The sequence below is a fragment of the Brachyistius frenatus genome, unplaced genomic scaffold (genome assembly GCF_029030835.1).
Source record: "Brachyistius frenatus isolate BFR_SWC_R1_liver_20210118 unplaced genomic scaffold, ASM2903083v1 Contig_95, whole genome shotgun sequence".
NCBI classification, from domain to species: Eukaryota; Metazoa; Chordata; class Actinopteri; family Embiotocidae; genus Brachyistius; species Brachyistius frenatus.
The window spans coordinates 830,598-850,210 of NW_027210694.1; the positions used below are offsets into that span (position 1 = coordinate 830,598).

At 46.0% G+C, this 19,613-nt stretch overlaps 1 protein-coding gene across 1 annotated transcript in view; it reads right to left on the bottom strand.

Annotated features, from left to right (window-relative positions):
• The window catches only part of plekhg5b (pleckstrin homology domain containing, family G (with RhoGef domain) member 5b), a 62,055-nt gene that overhangs the window by 9,448 nt on the left and 32,994 nt on the right, over positions 1-19,613 (bottom strand). Inside the window, 7 exon segments of the mRNA XM_069710867.1 lie at positions 341-526; positions 11,884-12,053; positions 14,102-14,238; positions 14,329-14,420; positions 14,759-14,819; positions 15,047-15,146; positions 16,189-16,330. Coding sequence (XP_069566968.1) covers positions 341-526; positions 11,884-12,053; positions 14,102-14,238; positions 14,329-14,420; positions 14,759-14,819; positions 15,047-15,146; positions 16,189-16,330 — 888 coding nt within the window.

Here is a 19,613-nt window from a genome sequence, read left to right on the forward strand (position 1 = left end):
TGCTGGGAGGAAACGATGCGAGCCAACATGTCAGGAGACTTTGAAGGGAAATGACTTCACCAGGACTCGTGGGAGGAGGGTGGGGGGGGGGGGGTGTCTTCTGACGACCTCCTGACCTCCTCCCACCGCTGCTCGCTACTGTTCTGTTTATCTTTTAATGTTTTCTTAATCTGAGACACGTCTGGGCAACAAACCTGCCCCCCCCCCCCCCACGGCTTTTTAACAACTTCTGCTTTACTGAGAAAGCAGCGCACCCTGTTTTTGTTTTTTTTGTTTTTTTTTGTACTTCGACACACCCTCGTAGCGTTCGGTGTGACCTCCTCCGCCGGGTCAGCGTTACCTTGCCGAAGGCTCCGGCGTTGGAGCTGAAGAAGCCGCTGAAGCGGCTGGCGGCGCGGTTCTTCCAGCTGTCGGGCCCGGCACCGACGCCGGGCAGCGAGCCGCCCATCTGCCCCAAAGTATCCGGGGTCGGGATGTTCGTCTCCCCGAGGTACTCCGTCATGTTCTTCCTCCGTCGCGCCTGACCCTGCCGGGGAGAGAGGACGGATTAAAATACATAAAAATAAGATACGACTTTTTTTTTTTTTTTTTTTTTTTTTTTTAAAGTAGTCATAAAGGCAGCATAGAAACACAGTTAGGGAGAGAGAGAGAACAACAAAAAAAAAAAGGTGCACACAATAAGAAAAAAATGACAAACACGTGTACTATTAAATAAGATAGATAAAAATACATTTTTAGAAAAAGAAAAAAAAAACAAAAAACGGTGAATAAACACAGAAAATGTACATCAAAGAAACACGCACACACACACAAAAAAAATTACCAAAACCGAAAGAGGACGCACGAGGGAGTAAATCCAAACGGTTCTGAGTGTCACGGATGGAAAAGGGACAATGACGGAACAGGAGAGACACACGGGACAAACAGGAAATCGGAGGGGAATTTCTCTGCGAGGGGATGACATCATCAGGACCGTTAGGAGATGTCCTGACGCTCCGACACAAACAGGAGAGGGAAGCGGTGGACGCTCATTACGTCACGAGGAGAGCGCGGCGGGCAGGTTTTTTTTTTTGTTCCATAAGAACAGACGGGTCGAGTCGGGGGGCCCATTGTCCCCCCCCCCCCCGCCCCCCACAACCGTCCATTGTTACCCTGTCAGCGTGGCCCGGCCGCGCGGCCTCGCTCAGGCAGCTCTCCGTCCACTTTACGAGCAGCGGCAAAGCCAACAAACAAGAGGGGGGCCGCCGCCGTATCTGAGGAAGCAGTTGTTTTTGTCGTTTGGAGTGTCAGTGCTGAGGAATCTGCCGGTGTGTGTGTGTTTGGGGAGGGTGGGTGGTGGTGACCTCCATCACCCCCCAACACAAACACACACACACACACACACACACACCTTCGAACGCTTACATTCCTGGGCACTGACGCCGCTGCCTCTCCAACGACATTTTTTTCACACCCCCCCCCCCGAATAAACACAAACACACTGCAGCAACAACACTTGCATCACACACAGACACCGAAACGATTCTCAGAAATGTGCCGACACAGCAGATTCATACGACAACAGGGGGGGGGGGGGGGTTTGAAATGAAAGCCGGTCTGACAAAACGTCATTAAAATACCACGTGCGCCGATATATTCCTATTTACCGACGTTGCGGCGAAGAATTGTTTTCGTTAACAATTAACCTGCGCATTATTTACACAATTTTACCAATAAAATGTCAGAAAATAGTGGAAAAACACGAGTTACGGTTACCGGCAGCCCGATTGCGACGTCCTCAAAATATCTTGTTTGCCGTCGTGTGTGTAAACAAAGAAAACGATCAAAAGTTCTGTTAAAAAAAAAAAGGTGAAACCAGAGAATGTTCCTCTTTCTGCAGCATTTCAAATATCGAATGATCACTAAAGTGCTGTTACCATGGTTGCAGGTTACTCGTCTGCTGCAGCTCCGCTCGGTAACAACATATTTTTCCACTCCCGTCCTCCATCATGTATTACGACGGCTGGAAATGTGAAAGACCGACGTTTCCGCAGGTATTTGCGAGTAAATCAAACCGCATTTTTGTCGAGCTTTAAATAAAACGGGGGTGGGAAAAACTCAAGAGGAAGAGCGGATTGAATAAAAGGAAACAACAAAAAAACTTTTCATCGTCTATAAACGTCTTTTCGTGCACACGCCACAAAACCTAAATGTAAATATTATGAAGAGCTCTGGACAAATTCTTCTGCATCACACAAGACTCCCATTTTAGGAAGAACGTCCGCGGACCTTTATGGAGGCACTTAAACCGGAGGAAAAGCGCACAAGTGGCCCGTTGCAGCGTTGCATAACGAGATAGTAAATCTGAGTGGGGGGACGGGGGGGTGTCCTCCACGTTCTTTTCAAGCAGCTTTCCTTTTTTTTTAGTCCTTTTATCTTTCAGAAAGGATCTCCGAGCGACGTAACGACACACGGTGGCTTTAAAACCGAAGCCGCAGTGAAAAGGGGCGAATTGTGGAGCCGGGAAAGCGAAATGAGACATTTGAAGGGGTTGTTTCGGGACAACCGGTCAAGGACGCAGGTGCGAGCAAAGTCCCCGTGGTCAAATAGAAAGTCTGGACCCTGAAGGCACCGCCGAAACCTGGCGAGCGCGCGACAGCGCTTGCGCCTGAACCTGCACATTTAAAGCAGCGTTAGTAGAGACAGAAGCGTCACAACGAGTTTAAAAGAAAAAGAACGATTATTTCAGCGTTAGCGGACGACGTACGGAGGAAAAGTTTACACACCACAAAAAAGGCATCTTAAATGGCTTTAAAATCACTTTCACAAGAAAACAGTTTCGAGCAGACAAAGAAAGGAAGTTGTAATTATAAGCACCGAGGGATAAAAGGCCATCGGCAGTTTCCCACCATATTAACAGTGCTCACCATTGAAGCCAGAGGCATGTCAAAAGTAACAAAAACCATCCTAATCCCTCGATTGGATTCATGGATCGCAGCCCATTTCTGGAGCCAGCTGCTGCGCTCCCTCAACTTCTTCGCCTCTCCTCTTCCTCCGCCGAAACTCACATCCAGCCGGTCCGGGAACCTCCGTTATAACACACTCCCCACGTTATTTCGAGACTTCCCTTCCAGCTGTGCGAGGCGTGACGTGGGGGCAGGTAGGGTGGGGGTGGGGGGGGGGGGGGGGGGGGCGCGTCCGGGTTTGCCTCTCTTCTGAGTCCTCGGAGCCGGTCGGCGGCGGTCGGACCTACACTCCACCGAGGCGTCCGAGCCTCGCTTGCATTTCAGGCAGACACTGGCCCGAAGTCATGGCAACCGAGGAAGGATCCCGCCTCATTGTGTCGGGAAGCAGGAAAGAGGAGGCTTGAGCTGAATGATTCTGGAGGCGGAGCCTGCGTGACAGCTTGCAAGGGAGCTCCCCGGGCTTTTAAAACACACATCCTGGTGCTCCTTAGGTCAAACCGGCTCGGTCAGAGGTGGAAATGAAATAACCTTCTGACTGTTTGTGAAACGAAAACTGTTTTTTTTTTTTTTTTAAATTTTACTCGAAGCGAAGTCACTGTTCTTTATCGTTATCATCAAATCAGGGTTTTGTCTAGAGACCCTTCAAACAATGAAACGCCAGCTGGACAAAACAAGGAAAGACATTTTCCAATAAGAGCCCCCCCCCCCCTCCAGAAAAAGGGAAATTCCCCTTTGTTTACCTGCTTGTTTCAGCACATTTAACAGGCTGCTTAAAATAATAATAATAAAATAAAAAAACAGTACAAGCCAGAACAAAAACACCTCCTTCAGCAGCAGAGAGAAAGTCGGACAAGTTTCTGGCGCAGAAACCAGAAGCGCTTTAAGATGTATTACTTTTATGTGTCCAATAAACTCAGCGTGTTTGGATTTTGGACGGTCGACCAAACAACACTTCTTCTCGTGGCTTCTCTGGTCAATTTCAGTCGCAGATAATACAAATAAAAAAAATAAATCAAATCAAAAATCAAAAACCGTAATCGTCCAGTCATTTCAATCCTTCGGTTATTATTTCTGCAGGTTATTATCCCGTCTGAACAAATATCCCCTCACAGCAAACACGAAGCCGCTCTGTCCACGTCTGCCCAACTCATTATGTTTACAAGGCCTCCCCCCCCCGCCCCCCTCTACCCCCCTCCCACCACCCCGCTGTGTAAACCTGTCAGTCAGAGCCGAGGGCGGCGAGACCCAGCGACTTGTGCGGAGGGGGTCTGCTGAAAGTGGGGGAGTGTGAGTGTGTGTGTGTGTGTGTGTGTGTGTGTAGGGGGGGGGGGGGGCACACAGTCATGGTTAATGATATCGAGTCCTGTGTCCTCTTATCTTATCGGTTAGCGGTTGGTGTCGTTAGGCCTCTGCCTGTAAACGGGGGGGGGGGGGGGATCTTTAAATGGGGAGGTTTGTATTAAAATAAGTGGTGACACACACACACACACACACACACACACACACACACACACACACACACACACACACAGAGAGAGAGAGAGAGCATCATCATCCTCCCCCTTCCTTCCTCCTCCTCCTCCTCCCCCGCTGGCCCACTGCTACCGCCTTCATGTTAGCGGACTGATAACGACTCCCCTTGATCAGGTAGCTTTGATTGACGATGGGAAAATCAGCACGACACTAACCTTCCTGAAAGCTCGGGGACGCACACACACACACACACACACACACACACACACACACACACACACACACACACACACACACACACACACACACACACACACACGCTTCACGTGTGCAGAACCAGGAAATAGAAACTAAAAAGAAACCCCCCCCCCCCCCCCCCCCCCGCCCTCCTCTCCCGGTGGTCAACAACACGCTGCAGGTTTCAAGGCCGCCGGAGTTCCAGTAAAATTCGGGCAACGACAGGACGCCTTCACACCCCCCCTCGCCCCTCCTCCCGCACGAGATGCAAATTAAAACAAGGATAGAGGTCAAATTTATTTGCATTAAATTAAACTAAATATGTCAATGTTTCACACATTCAGCTCACCTTTATTTTCATGATAAATAAGTTTTCTAAATCTAAATGAATCTGAATATTTTCTTGTTTTGCTTCTAAATTGTCAGAAAATAGTCACAAAAAAAAAAAAGAGGCCAAATATAATTTCCTTTTTTTTTTTTTTTTTAAATTTCCTTTTTTACACCTCGAGGAGTTTTTCTGTTTGATCAACCAACTAACTGCCGCAGCTCCAAAATCATTTTATTGCCAGTTCCAACCGAAGCAGCCAGAAAAGCCCCCCCGCGTCACCACACCGACGGTGTCCTCGAACACCTCACCTGACAGTCGCCCTGCGCCAGCTTCATGTCAGGAGGAGGCGACTCGGGGATCTCCGAGTCCACGTGCAGCACGTCCCAGCTGTGCCAGGACGACAGGCGACCGAAACGCACCATTTTCCAAAGGAAGAAACGAAAATAACCTCGAGTTTAAAGAAACGAAACAACAACAAAAAGGCTGAGTAATCAAAAATTGGCAGTTTTTTTTTTCCCCCTCCAGAAGTCAGGAATAATCCATTTCCAGGAAATCCAGACTAAAGTGCAGAACAGAGTGAAGCATCGCGGCGGCTGCTGCTGCTGCTGCTTCTTCCCCTTGCGAGGTGGACGGTCCACCTGAGAGCTGCAGGACAACGGTCACACACACTTTTCAGAAGTGTGTGTGTGTGTGTGTGTGTGTGTGAAGAAGAGTTTTAAACTTCCGTCTGTTTGGTAACACACACCCTCTAATTACACTAATTATGTCAGGTGCTAAGAGACTATAATTTCTTCCCCATATGGTGTGGGAGGAGCCACGAGCTGAGCGAGGCTCAAGGGTTTGTGTGTTTATGTGTGCTGGAAAGACAAAGAACTTCCCCTATTGCCCGAAGGTGGAGATTACTGCAGCGCCAACACACACACACACACACACACACACACACACACACACACACACACACACACACACACACACACACACACACACACACACACACACACACACACACACATCATGTGTGGACGAGCTGGATTCAGCATTAACGAAGAACAATAACTTTTGATCTAAATAATAATATAGACAGGAGCATTCTTGTAAATAATCAAAATGTCATGGTAAATGTAAAACGTAAAAAAATAAATAAAAAAAAAAAAAATCATGCTCCTCATTGGGTGGCAAAGAAGTATAATAATATCATATTGAAAATACAAAAAGTACTTTTTTTTCTAGTTTTTTTTTAATGATTAATCTATTAAATATTGGAAACAAATCATCAAATGCCTTGGTAAGAAAAAGCAGTAAATCCTCTGATTCGCGAAGGTAAAATCAGAACATATTTGGCAGCTTTGTCTTAAAAAAAAAAAAGAAAAAAAAGAACATAAACTATCATAGTTTATTAAAATAGTTGCCAGTTGATCGACTAATGCATCTTTCACTCAGTCGTTACAGCTCTAATTGAACTGGTTTGTAACGTGTATATGCGATAAAACATAGATCATATTGTTTATGGTGTAAATCACATGTGTTTTACTTATCCATTTTTTTTTTTTTTTAACAAACTTTCACATGAAATCAAATAAACCCCCCCCCCCTCCCATTGTGAGCTATCGGGAGAGCTCGGATATAAAGTGAGAGAAGCTTGCTGGCGGCTGTCTGGATGTGACGGTCTGCGCTCGGAAACAGCTGTTGCGTAATGCAGGCGGCGATAACAAAACCGCACAACCCAGTTTAGGAGGAAATAAACGATGATAATTGCTCCCGCCGACGTCTTCCAGAGGAGCAAAGTGCAAAAACAAAGTACACTGAGGGCCCCATTGTGCGAGCTGACCTCAGCGATTTCAATTCAAAACCCCTCCAAGGTGAAGAAGAAGTGAAGTGTGTGCAAATAAGAAGACGAAACACCGCTCCCTCCCTCCTCCTTTTGCGTCATCACCTGAAATATGGACTCCCCCCCTTCCCCGAGGGTCTCTTTGTTGTTGTTGTTTTTTTTGCTGGCTGCTGCAGAATTGCCCCCCAGCATCTCCTCATCTGTTATGAAACCACACAATCCACCTGTCCTGTCCATTACATAACAAACTCCCCCGAACCCCCGAGGCCAAGCTGCTTTTTTTCTTTTTTTTAAAAGAGACTCGTGATTACTTCCTGCGGTTTCGTGTCTCGGAAATATCAGGTAACGGTGGAAAGGTTTCCCTGCAGCCCAAAGGTCACATCTTGATTGTCCAACCACAAGTCTAGAAATCAAAAGATATTCAGAAAGAGGAAATCAGAAAATCCTCACGACTGGAGAGTCTTGGACTTAAAACGGAATTAAACGATGAATTCAATTTCAAAATAAAAGCCGATTCGTTTGATGTTTTCAACAGTGGCTGTGACAGCCGAGCTTCGGTGACAAAACTAAATAAAATATAACAAATACTAAATAACGCTTTCTTAAGTCAAAATGAATAAATCTTAAATGAAGTGCAGTTCGATCATTTTGACGGGAATAAAAACGTCGATTTTAAAATCTGAGCAAATATCAGATTTGTTCTCGTCAGACAAGTTCATACGAGAAGTCCCGAGCCGACGTTCGGCACGCAAAAGTTCTTTAAACGTTCCCTCGGTGACAGAGGATGTGCGGCTTCCACGTGGACGGAGTGCATTATGGGAGGCCTGACGCACACATGGGGGATCTATTACCCGACGCGAACTCCCTGAGAAAACCGAAACCGCCCGGCCGCGAGCTGTAACGCGAGCCCAGTCGCCGTGATTTCCAATCTGTGGCTCAAGTAAAGCAGCTGCGAGTTCACAGACTACACCCCCCACCCCCACCCCCCTCCACCCCCGTTACACGGTGGTGTTTTTTTTTAAATTGAAGTTGACCCCGATTCACGCTCGGCCGGCGGAGCTCGACGGACCGCAGGAGAGTTCGCGTTTGCATTGAAGCTTCCGTGGCAACCGGCGGCAGAGAGCAAGGGTCAACGTAAGGCGCCCCGACGGCCGAGCTATCTTTACGACCACTGCGAAGGCGAAAGGTCTCAGTTTCGGTTCACAAGAAGCGGCGAGGACACGAGTGTCACCGGGTGTGTCCTGACGATTCAAAAAAAAAAAAAAAAAAAAAAAAAACTCCAGCATTGCGTAGAAAGTTGAAACCGAAAGTCCCCAAAACATCCTGAATTGGCTTTTTAGTCATATTTTCATTTCATTGTCTACTTCTAAAGTCTCTGTTTGACTTTTTGCTTTTCTTTTGTTTCTTTCCATTTCTTTTATTTACTCTTACCTAACTTATCCCGGCTTCTGTTTAACACCAACTTTCATCTTTTCAATGGATTTTCATGGTCCTCCTTTTTATTCTTGTTTTTAGTTTCCAGTTCTTATCTCACTTATTATCAGTTTAGCTTTTAATCTGTCTTCTACATTTCCATATGATCTATTATCTAGCGTCAAAGGGTTCTTTAAATTGTTTTTTTGTTGTTGTTGTTTTTTTTAATCTTGTTTCTAATCTGTTCTTCCATTTACTTATCATTGGCCTGTCAATCATTTGTGAAGCACTTTGAACTTGCACCAAAACGCACCAAAAAGTGCTTTAAAAAATAAACTTTGATTGATTGATCCTGACCTTTGACCCTGGGGACGAATGACTCTAATGACTCCCGCTGAGTATCCTGTAGTAGATGGTGCATTTAGTTTAATATATAAAGCGGAATACGATTCTTAAAGAGGTTTTTTTTCTTCCCCACACCGGTTGACGCCGGTTAAAAGTTGTTTTTTTAGGTCTTATCAAAGGTGATTTGATACAGCGGAGATACCGCCGGGGCGTATAAAGGACGCGGTACGATAAGTGCGAGGCACAGACGGGAGAAAGCAGGGCTTTTATGGGAACTATCAGCAGGACCGGAGTGCACATTCGACCGATCAGAAAATTCGGCCGAGGATGCCCGCCGTAAAATAATCAATCCATACTGGCCAGGGGCCGTAAACTGCAACGGCTGTGTGAAATACTCCATTCAAAACAAAAGAGGCAGAGGAGGAACGGACGGGTACTTGGCTGCTTCTAATCTGAAAGCCCGGCACAAGTCGGTCAGAAGGCACATATCTCAACTTCTTCCATAAAAAGCAGGCATGCGCGCGTTTAGCGGCGAGTGCCGGAGCGTCTGCCACGGAAACTCAAGGAGCGCACTCGGTGCCCACATGTTCGAGCTCAGCCTTTTGTCCGCTAATCAGCTTTCATAAAACATGAGCCGGCACCCCAAATAAAAGCGAATCAAAGCGTTTCTGCCGCGGAGCGAAAGCGTCATCAGGTTTCAAAAAGGAGCTCAGGTTGTACAGCAAGAGAGTAACAGTGCAACATTAAAGAGATTTAGTGAATAGTTTCACAGTGGTATGGACCACTTAGCAGATTCTCCATTAACAGTTTAAATGTTTCTTTTTTTTTACTACTTTTACAAGATGTGAACATGTTGTCTGTGAATGAGGAGCTTTTGTGATGTCACACAGCTGCACTAAGGCCCAATCCCAATTTCCCCACCTCCCAAGTAAAGGTCGGGTGTCTCGTTTCTTCTTCGGGGTCGAGGGGTCCTCCGGCCCTCCAAAAGTCGTGTTTTAAGATGCGGACTCCAGATGGAGCGATGGAAGACAAACTGAAGCAACATAAAATTGGTCCATAAAATAAGTAAATCATTTTTTTTTTTTTTTTTAACGTAATCTGGAATTGCAGTTCTGGGATAATAAAGCTATTCATTGTTGAAACATTGAATAAAGTCTTGTTTGTGAGCATTAATAGTTGTTTTCTTTGAGAAGAGTACTATTTTTTTTTATCTAATAAAAGAAATCAAAGGTTTTAAAAGATTTGAAATGTTGTTTAAATACAAGAAGATTGTTCCCGAAGGAAATTGGCAAAATATTGAAATCCAAAACTATCATCATTTATTACATTACTGATTACTGTGGCAATTTTTATTGTTGTTGTATTGATTTATCATTTGTCCATGAATTTTTTTAAAAAAAAAATGATAGAAAATTACAGTTCCTACAAAGAATAGTTGCCATTTTTAACTTAAAAACTATGATTATAAAGTCTATTGACATCAATTTAAGAATGAAATTCCTAAAACTTATTCACAAAATAATTTAGGTGAATCTGGGACACCATTTCCTTGGTTTCAGATTTAAATCCCTAACTTCCAGCTCCTATCTGCAGAGCCACTACTGAAAGAGTGGGACCGGACGGTACAATCACATCTCCGACAGCTTGAATCAGTCCCAGAGGCGGCACGGTACTGCCCCCCTGAGGCCGACACCGGACCTGCAGTCGTCCCCCGACACTCCTTCCACAACCGCAGCCGATAAAAGTGACCCGCAAGCGAGGCCACGCACACAAAGTAAAGTCAAACACACACACACACACACACACACACACACACACACACACACACACACACACACACACACACACACACACACACACACAAAAAAGCCTTCAGACGCCGCATGACTAAAAGCTCTGCTTCCCTCAACAGCCGGCGAGTGTTTACGTCTCGGCCGGATGAGTAACCGGGGTGACTTACCCTTCCACGGACGGCAGCGAAACACTTTTAACCAAGCCTCTACCCGCCTCCCCGCCCAGAGCGACGATGACATCTGGTTGCCGTGCGTGCGCGGATGATCTAACTCACCTGGAGGAGCGTCCCGGCTCGCCCCGAGGGCGACTCGTAACACGATGACTTTTGTTTGAAGCAACGTGAGCGAACGCGGTACGTGCGGTTTATCGTGTAATCAGCGGTAATACTTCATGTTGACGGGTTTGATCGCCGCTGTGTCCTCATCGAACTGCACGTGAACTGAACGGATGATGGGAAAGAAAAAAAAAAAAAAAAGAAAAAGAAGAAGAAGGAGCTGCGTTTCAAATGACATACTTCAATTAAGTACGCTGGCGAATGGTGCTCTCCCCCATGACTGCACTTCTGCGCTGAGCGGGAACAACCTCGTCGCGGTGAAACGCACCGCCCGCCAAAACATCTGCGGCTTGCGTTATTTTACCCAGAAACCAATCTGTTTTCGTGCCCCTTTCTGTTTCAACACACTCGATAAACAACACTGATTCTTCTGTCCGGCAGCAGAAGTGAAAAACAATCAACAGCTGCAGCTTCCTCAGACGCCTTAATTTGAAAATTCTTTACGCCGAGATGGCGACCGTCTAGGGTGGAAAGTGTCCAGAGTTCTCACACTCCTCTTCTTCTTCTTTTTTTTTTTTTTTTTTGGACCGTTTTAAGTGAATCATCCTGGTACTTGAAGTGCGCGCTGCGTGTTTCTGTACTCGGCAGCGTGAACGCACTCTTACACTCAAAATGGTGAGCGTTAGAACAACATTTGGAGCACAGCACGAAACAATCCTTCAAAATAAGAGGCGGCATTTTTTTTTTTGGGTGTTATTTGTTAAGTGTTAATTCTCTCTTGTAAGAGCTACAACTTTATACGCCACAACCTGAACCCGATGACCGCCTGCCCTCCCTCCCTCCCTCCCTCCCTCCTCCTCCCTCCTCTCCGTTTCCATCGGAGTCCCAGCCGGCCTCTTAGCGTCTCTCATCGGCAGCAAAAGCGGCCGCTTCCTGTGGCTGCAGGAAGTCAGCAGAGAGCGTTCCTGAGTGAACTCATCGCCGCCGTACGAGATTCAAAGGCTCAGCCGGCAGCGCCGGGCAAAGACACACACGAGGCCAGGCAGAGGACTAAAATACATCGGCAGGGTTGATAACGGCGACGGAGGACAATGAGGTCACGACCAGGTTATTATAGAGGTATGTGGGAGCAGAAGAGGAGCGGGTGACGTTATGGAAAATGGAAAAGAGATTCATGCAGCGTCACGTGACAAATAAACCGCCACGACGGACCCGGGTTCTGGGCCCAAAGGATGTTTTTACTCACCAACAGGTCGATGTTCTCCCGCCGTCCGAGAGATCCACTCTGCTCCACCTTCTCGCTGCCCGGCGTGAGGATGTACGGGCTCTGACCTCCGGAGGGCTTCATGTTGGGGAGGCTGAGCGACCGCGAGTCCTTCACGCCCTGCTCCACCTTCAGTTCATCACCTGGCCGGGCTGCAGAAAAAAATAAAAGTAAAAATGAACCAGTGGTTGAGTTTCGTGCAAAGGGGAAAAAAAAATGGAAAACCTTCAACGTCGAACAGTCATTTGGGATCCTTTGGTAACTTGGTAGAAACGCTCATCCACACCAAAGCAGGTCAAGCTAAACTTGCAATGACTGATCTTTTGGTCACTTGGGGGGGGGGATTCAACTGAAAACAACAAGCTATAAACAGAACATCGTCATGTTTTCACATTTTCGATTCCAACAGACACAAAGTTTGTGCCGACAGGACAACTTTAAAGCTCTCTTTTAGCTCCGGTTCTGGTCCAGTGAGCAACCTGCTATTTGGTTGTCGGGCTGCTGTTTTAAAAGCCTTCAGTCCGGCATTTTGGCGGGAGCTTGAGGAAGCTCTGCCTGTCCGGCTATTCCATAAAACCCAAATGCATCCCCAGGCATGTCAATCAAGCAAGACACGCCCCCAAACATACCTCCCTTTGAGGCCTAATATCTAATTAATTATGGAAGTATTTTGAGGGGAACAACCAGAGCACTGATCAGATGAGTATTTGTATCTTAAGAGAGAAGTTTATGCTTTTTGAATGGGTCTATGGAGGTTTTTTTTGGGAGGCAGCCCCTGGTGGCCCTCATTGGTACTGCACTTCAGCTTCACTTTTCAGAATGGGAGACTACGTCCATTAATACATACAATAAATGTTTTGGTGCCTCTTTAGCTGCTAAATTCTCCATTATATTCATCAGCCAGTTGATGGCCGCCCGTTTGCTGCCGGGCCGAGTAGACGAGAAGTGAAAGTTAACAAACGTTTTAAGTTGAGGTACAAAAAGATAAACAATGAGAATACATTGCGGAGTTCAATCCTATAAGTAACACATTTTCTCTCAAGGAGTAATCTGATCTACTGTTATTAAGAAATATCGATCGTAGTTGAATATTTGCTGAAGCTTCAGGTGAAAATAGCGATTCTGTCTGAAGCGTGTACAAAAACCAGAACAGCATATATGCCGAGTCTTCGTGTGGCTGGACAGCTGTGGACTGTTTACTGTATGTAACTCTAGACTGTTGGGAGAGGTGACAGTTTCAAAAGAGAAGCGATTATTCATGGCACCGGATCTGTTTTACGACGGGCTTTTAATGGGCCTTTGATCCGCACACTGCAACGAGTGGAAGTGCGGGGAGAGGGGCGCCCCTTCACAGTCTCCGCTAAAGAGAAAATAAAAACCCTACGGGGTCGTTATATCACGCTGCATTGGTATTAAAATTCATGGGAACTGTAACAACACGGAGCAGATCGGTGACGAGGATATCACGAGTCGGAGGCACGCGGGCGCGAGAGGAAACCGGCCTTCCTCCGTGCGTCTCCGCTGAGCCATCGTTAAAGGCGCAGAGATAAGAACGTCTGAAACACGCCTCTCTACGAGCAAGACAGCAGATCCACCTTCTCTGTGGGGGATTTTTTTTTTTTTTTTCTTCTTTTTTTCTGCGCAATGAAGATTTATCTCTTGAGATTGCGGTGTTACTGTTTGCTTAAAGCCCGTCTACAAATGTCCAACGTCTACAGAATTGAAGTAATAGCGGTTTGTTTAGAGATTAGAGGCGTTTCCCCCGCCCTTACCTTGGGAAACAAAATACGAACGCACTCATAGAACTGCAGTTACGTCCAAGTAACTGCTATTTGTTTAGTTCATGCCTGTGCCCGTGTTTCATTTCAGCTCGGTGTTTTGAGTCACGCGTGCATTTTTATGTCATAATTTGTTTGTTTCTCAGCTGTGCTGAGCGTCTGTGTTTCATGAAGGGCGGAGCTGTGACTCCCAGACAATGGACAAACCTCGACCTCAAACGGTTTGATAAAAGCGTCGCCAGCTTTTCTCAGACTTTAGATTTTTTTTGAATGATAAATCCGTCATACCAGCTGTTTGTCTGGAAGGTATTTTATAATTTGACTGTTGACCCCCCCCCAAAAAAAACGTCCCCTCAAAGACTCGCGGTGGGTTTGATTCTGTGTTGTACCAACGGGACGTTGTTGTTGTGTTTTTTTTTTACCTTTAACTTTGAGGTAGTGTCCTCCGAACCGGTACGCCTCGAAGTTGAGGGACAGCGGCGTGTTGGACTGATCCAGGAACAGGTCGACCTGGGACAACTCGATGCCGTTCCTCTCGAACACCGGACCCAGGACCTCCCTGGTGAACGAAGGTAAACAGAAGAAGATTACGCGTCAAACGCAGGAGCTGCTAATGACAGTTTGAAGTTTCCGCTCCTCCTCTTCTCACCTCAGCGTTTTCTTTTTCATAGCGGGTACGATCTCCGTGTTTATGTCCACGTTGAGGTCAAACTTCAGGCTGAAGCACTCTTTGCTGGGGTCCTGCAGGACGGAGCGGACGCACCGTTAGTTTACACAGGTTGTGTGTGTGTGTGTGTGTGTGTGTGTGTGTGTGTGTGTGTGTGTGTGTGTGTGTGTGTGTGCACTCGGCAGAGCCACAGGGGGGCTCCGTCGTCCCACCGCACTGGCAAATGGCAGCCGGGCCAGACAGCATTATCTTATATCACGGGTCTGCTGTGTTTCACAACTCTTCCTCTCGACTTGTTCCAGGAACAGAAATGAGATTACGGTTTCACTGGGGGGGAGGAGTGTGGGGGAGGGGAGGAAAGGGGGGGGGGGATTTTTTTTTTTTTCTCGTTTTGTCTGCGTCGGCTACTCACATCCGTGTGTCGTCTCCGCGGCTTCTTCTTCACCAACTTCATCCCCACTGTCTTGCGCTCCCTGCAAAAAAACCCCACCAAAAAACAGTCACACAAACAAGTCACAAAACCAGAAACTGGCTGCTTAAAAAAAAAAAAAAAAAAAAAAAAACACAACCAAAAAGAAAGTCCGTCAGGAGAGACACACATTTCATGGCTGTTATTTCTCCTCCTTTGTGGAAAAGACTAAAGCTCTACTGACGGGCAGGAGGAGGACACGAGCGTGACATAACGGGAGGGTTTACCGACCCGCGGCCGTTGCTCCCGTCATCCTCTTCCTCCAGGTCGGAGGGGGGGCTGGTGCGCGGGGGGCAGGAGCGCGTGGACACGTTCCGAGCCAGGATGGAGGCTAAAGGCGAAGAAGACACAGCAGTCATTTTCTCTGTTGGGATGACGAGTAAATCAGCCTTTAATGTCAAAGCTGCAGAGAGTTTTGGTTCATCCAAATTACAGGGAGGAGGGGGGTGGGGGAGACAAGTCATGTTTGCAGGCACCGAGCCGCTCAGATGATTGCAAATAAATATACATAAATCTGCTGAGAAATCAAAAACAAAATTAAAGAAAAAGACGTTGGCCACAAGAACGCAGGTCAAAAAAGTGAATTTCTCTCTGCATCAGGGTGAAAGCAGAAGTGTCTATCATATCTCATAACCTGGAAAAAAAATTGAATAAATAAATACGATTTTGCCCAATGATGGCTGTTTCTGACAATTTCTATAAACAATCAACCAATCAGAGCCCCGTAGGCGGGATTAAGAATAACAACGCTGTCTTGCTGCATTGATTTTCAGCTATCCCGCTACATCCCTGAAAAACTGACCACAAATATGTCAACAAGCATGTTAAAGTTAACTTTAGCGAGAGTTGGTCAAAACCGAGAATATGTACAGACCATAACTGAAACGGTAACGGGCTTTTAATTTGAAACAGATACAGGAAGTTGTGGCATTTGGGCCAACCAGTGGTGAAACGCCAGCATGCTTTTAATTTGAAACAAGGGCTTTTAATTTGAAACCGATACAGGAAATTGGTGACGTTTGCCCAACCGGTTGGTGAAACTCCCCCACTCAGTGAAAGATATTTGGCCCTGCTGTTACAGTCCAACCCATCTATGAAACTAGAATTTCTTCTATTGTCCTGAAAGTATGGAGTACTTTTTTTTTTCTTTTTTTTTTAAACTTTGAATGAACCAACGTTATCGCTGTTAATATCCGTAACAGCGAAAGAATGATAAGATAAAATCAAATAATTCAGAATTTCATAACAAACACGTGGGACAGAACATGATTCACATCATATTTAGACAACAATAAAAGCTCTGTGTCCTCTGACGTCATCGCTGTTGGGGGGAGAGAACACCAAGTAAAAGGAAATCAATCGTGCCAGTCTACCTTGCGGTTGTAAGTCAAAGCGGGGGTGCCGGTCAAAGTGCATGTTGTCCGAGTTCTCCGAATGGCAGCGCAAGTCACATGACTCACACAGGTGAAGGGGGCTTTTGCTATTCAGGTCCTGGCAGTCCGGGTGGTGGCAAACCTAAAACACAGGGAGGGAGGACCGGAGAGAGAGTCGGATCAACATTTAAAAATACAAAAAACATGGCCGAAGTGAAAAGGGCAAAACAGTCACAAGCACATTTAGAATAAACAGCTCTCTGCCTCCACTATTGTTTCTGCCACAATTAAAATGACCACTGAGGCTGCTAGCCAGCCAGCATTCCTGGGGTTTGGAGACTCCCACCTTCCCACCATCTGCCCCCTCCCTCCCCCTGAGGGATGACAACTAATTGACTTAAAGAAGTCTTTTTTTTTTTTCTTCACCTCGGGTGCTGATCTGGGACCAGCTCACCCTGACAATAATCCAAAATAGCATCCTGAGAGGTTAGACCACAGAGCTCCGAAAAAGCTTCCCAGGCAGCAGAAGGCTGCAGGATTAAGGATCTCTCTCTCTGTCTGTCTGGTCCCAGACGACACCCCCCCCCCCCCCCATACACCCTAGCCACCCACTTTGAGCATCCTGAAAAAGCGCTATATAAATGAAATGTATTATTATTAAAACAAAACAAAAAACATTAAATAAGCAATAACTACACTGTAGTAAAAAAAAAAAAAAAAAAAAGGGGGTAGATAACTTAAAATAAATCGAATTAATAATAGTAGTCGTAAAAAAATAACATTGACTTTCCTAGTCATAACAGAGGAAACCGGGGAAAGGGCAGAAACTAATAATAACAATAACAATGATAATAGTAATTGACAGTGATGAAGAAAGTAATAAAGCATTATGCAGGGAGGTTTTTACAACAGGTTACCACCCAAATAAAATATGTAATTAAATTGTGTTCACATCGACTCGCTCTCAAAATGTGAAACTTTTTGTGAGCGTGATCTCCGTTTCCGTGGCAACACACATGGGGTGTGACTAACAAGCCAACGTAACCTACGCCATGTTTACTACTCCAGGAAGTAGTAGTACGACCCCTAGCAACGACCCCCCCCCCCCAGCAACGGAGACGAGATCCAGTTTCATTTTTGCTCTCTGGTTGGAACCAAGATATCTGATGAACAAAGATATCTGATGAACAAAGATATCTGATGAACAAAGATGTCTGATGAGCAAAGATGTCTGATGAACTCGTGTATTTTTAAGTATTCTGGAAGAGTGAATTTATTTCCCTCTTTCTTCTTCTGTGTTCACCACCCCCAACCCCCCCCCCCCCCACACACACACACACACCCACACCCGGCTCAGGAAGCGAGGACATATGGGGAGATACAATGGAGGTCCCGCTAATGTACTTCCTGTCATTGTCTCCATGTTACTCTGGGAGGAGTAGCTGTCCATGCAAGCATGCATAAATGTGTGCACAGAGGAGATTTAGATCTAGCTTTCATGTAAAGAACTATATATATATACATATATATATATATGCACAAAGTAGACAACATACTCTTTACATGTAGGCCTCTCTGAGGTCATTAAATTGTTTGCTAATGCACATATTCCCTATCGATCTACTTAAAAGTCATTTACATGCAACTCTACCTTCATATCCTGCAGATGGGAGCTGGCCTCCATAGTTGCCTCCATATCCATAATGCCAGGGGGCACCTCAGGAACCCCCCCACCCCCACCTACCACCCCCAATAAACATCCACCTCTCGCCACCTTGTAGGACTCACTCTGTGTGTGCAGCCACACTGCCAGGCTGCTATTATTAATCTACCCACATCCCCCCTCCTCCCTCTCAATGTCTAGCCAGGTATAATCTCAGCAGGTTGGACGGCTGTAGGAGCACGGGAAGGGAGCGGGGGAGGGGGGAGGGAAAAAGGGAGGGGGGGGGGAGTACTAAGGTTAAAGGGAGGGTAAAGGAAGATATAAAAAAAAACCTGAGGCAGGAAGGAAGAATAAAAACAAATTTAAAAAAAAAAAAAAAAGGTCCCAGAAGCTTTTTAGAAGTACAAAGCCCTCCTCCCTCCCCTCCTCTCCCCTCCTCTCCCCCCCTTTTTAATCTCGCAGCCTAATTGTTGCCTGCGCTCTGTCAAAGCCATCTGACAGTCCTGTTGGAGATTAAACAGCTCCACCAGCCAACAACAACCCCCCCTCCCTCCCTCTCCCACCACCACCACCACCACCACCATACTCCTCCCTTCCTCTCAGACACCCTGAGGTCACTGTACACTGGCTTTAAGTAGAAAGGGATTTAATACAACTCCATGTTCATGGTTTTCATTTTCATTTTTTCTATCAGTTATTGATGATATTGTTCATAATGAAGTTATCTGAAGCAGCTCGTCAGTGTGACGTACAGTCAGACCAGTCCGTTGCTGTTATTGCAGATAGAAATGATGGCCAGAGCAATGAAAATAAAATAATAATAATAATATAGAATGATAATAAATGTATAAAACAGAACTATCGTTTTTAAGCAGCGACAATAATCATTTTTATATCAACACCAGCAGTGCTGGGTGTCGTTTAAAAATCAATGTTTGATACCGGTACGAACACCTCGACTTAAACACCAGTTCACCAATTTTATATGATCGATTTTTAAGAAAACAAAAGTTGCATGTCGTGATGCAAATCTTTGAGTTTTCATGCAGTTTAGAGGGGGAGAGCGTAAAACCAAGCTCGTTTTCTGATACCTACAATTACCAGATGTCCTCTAATGACCTCACACGCAAGTGATGCTCGACCGGGGGGGAAACGCCAACGAGTAGCTCGCCAGCTACCGGGCAGCTACGTGTCGAGTATGTGCCGAGTTTGAATTAATAATTGTTCACACGACTCACGTTAGCTCTCAGAGAGGAAAAAAAAAAAGACTCCTGTAGCTAGAGGCTACAATTTACAGATGTTCCATAAACACATCACATGCAATCAACCGTCCCAAGTTCAACAGCCGGGCCTCGACGAACATTAAACGGCCACAGGAGGCAACGGTTTCTAGTAAAAAAAAAAACACTGAAAGAGGAGGAGACCAAGTTAACAACTAGCCGCATGAGCAATTTGCAGCTAAAGAGTTTGTGGAGACCAAAACAAGAGTTGACTCACAAAAACACAACTTAAATGCTTAACGCTGCACCAGCGTCTGTGTGATAATTACGTCGGAGGAGGATTATGGGTGCAGTCGGAAAAATCTGGTTTAAAACGTGGCACTCGATGACGTTCGACACGAGCGGACTGAAAGCGTCTCACCTCCGTCCGACTCACCGAATCTTTGCAAATCTTGTTACGTTGCAAAAACGCATTCACGCGTTTTTTTTTTTTAACGGCCCGAGTCAAACGTCCCCCCCCCCTAAAGAAAACACGAGCAAAT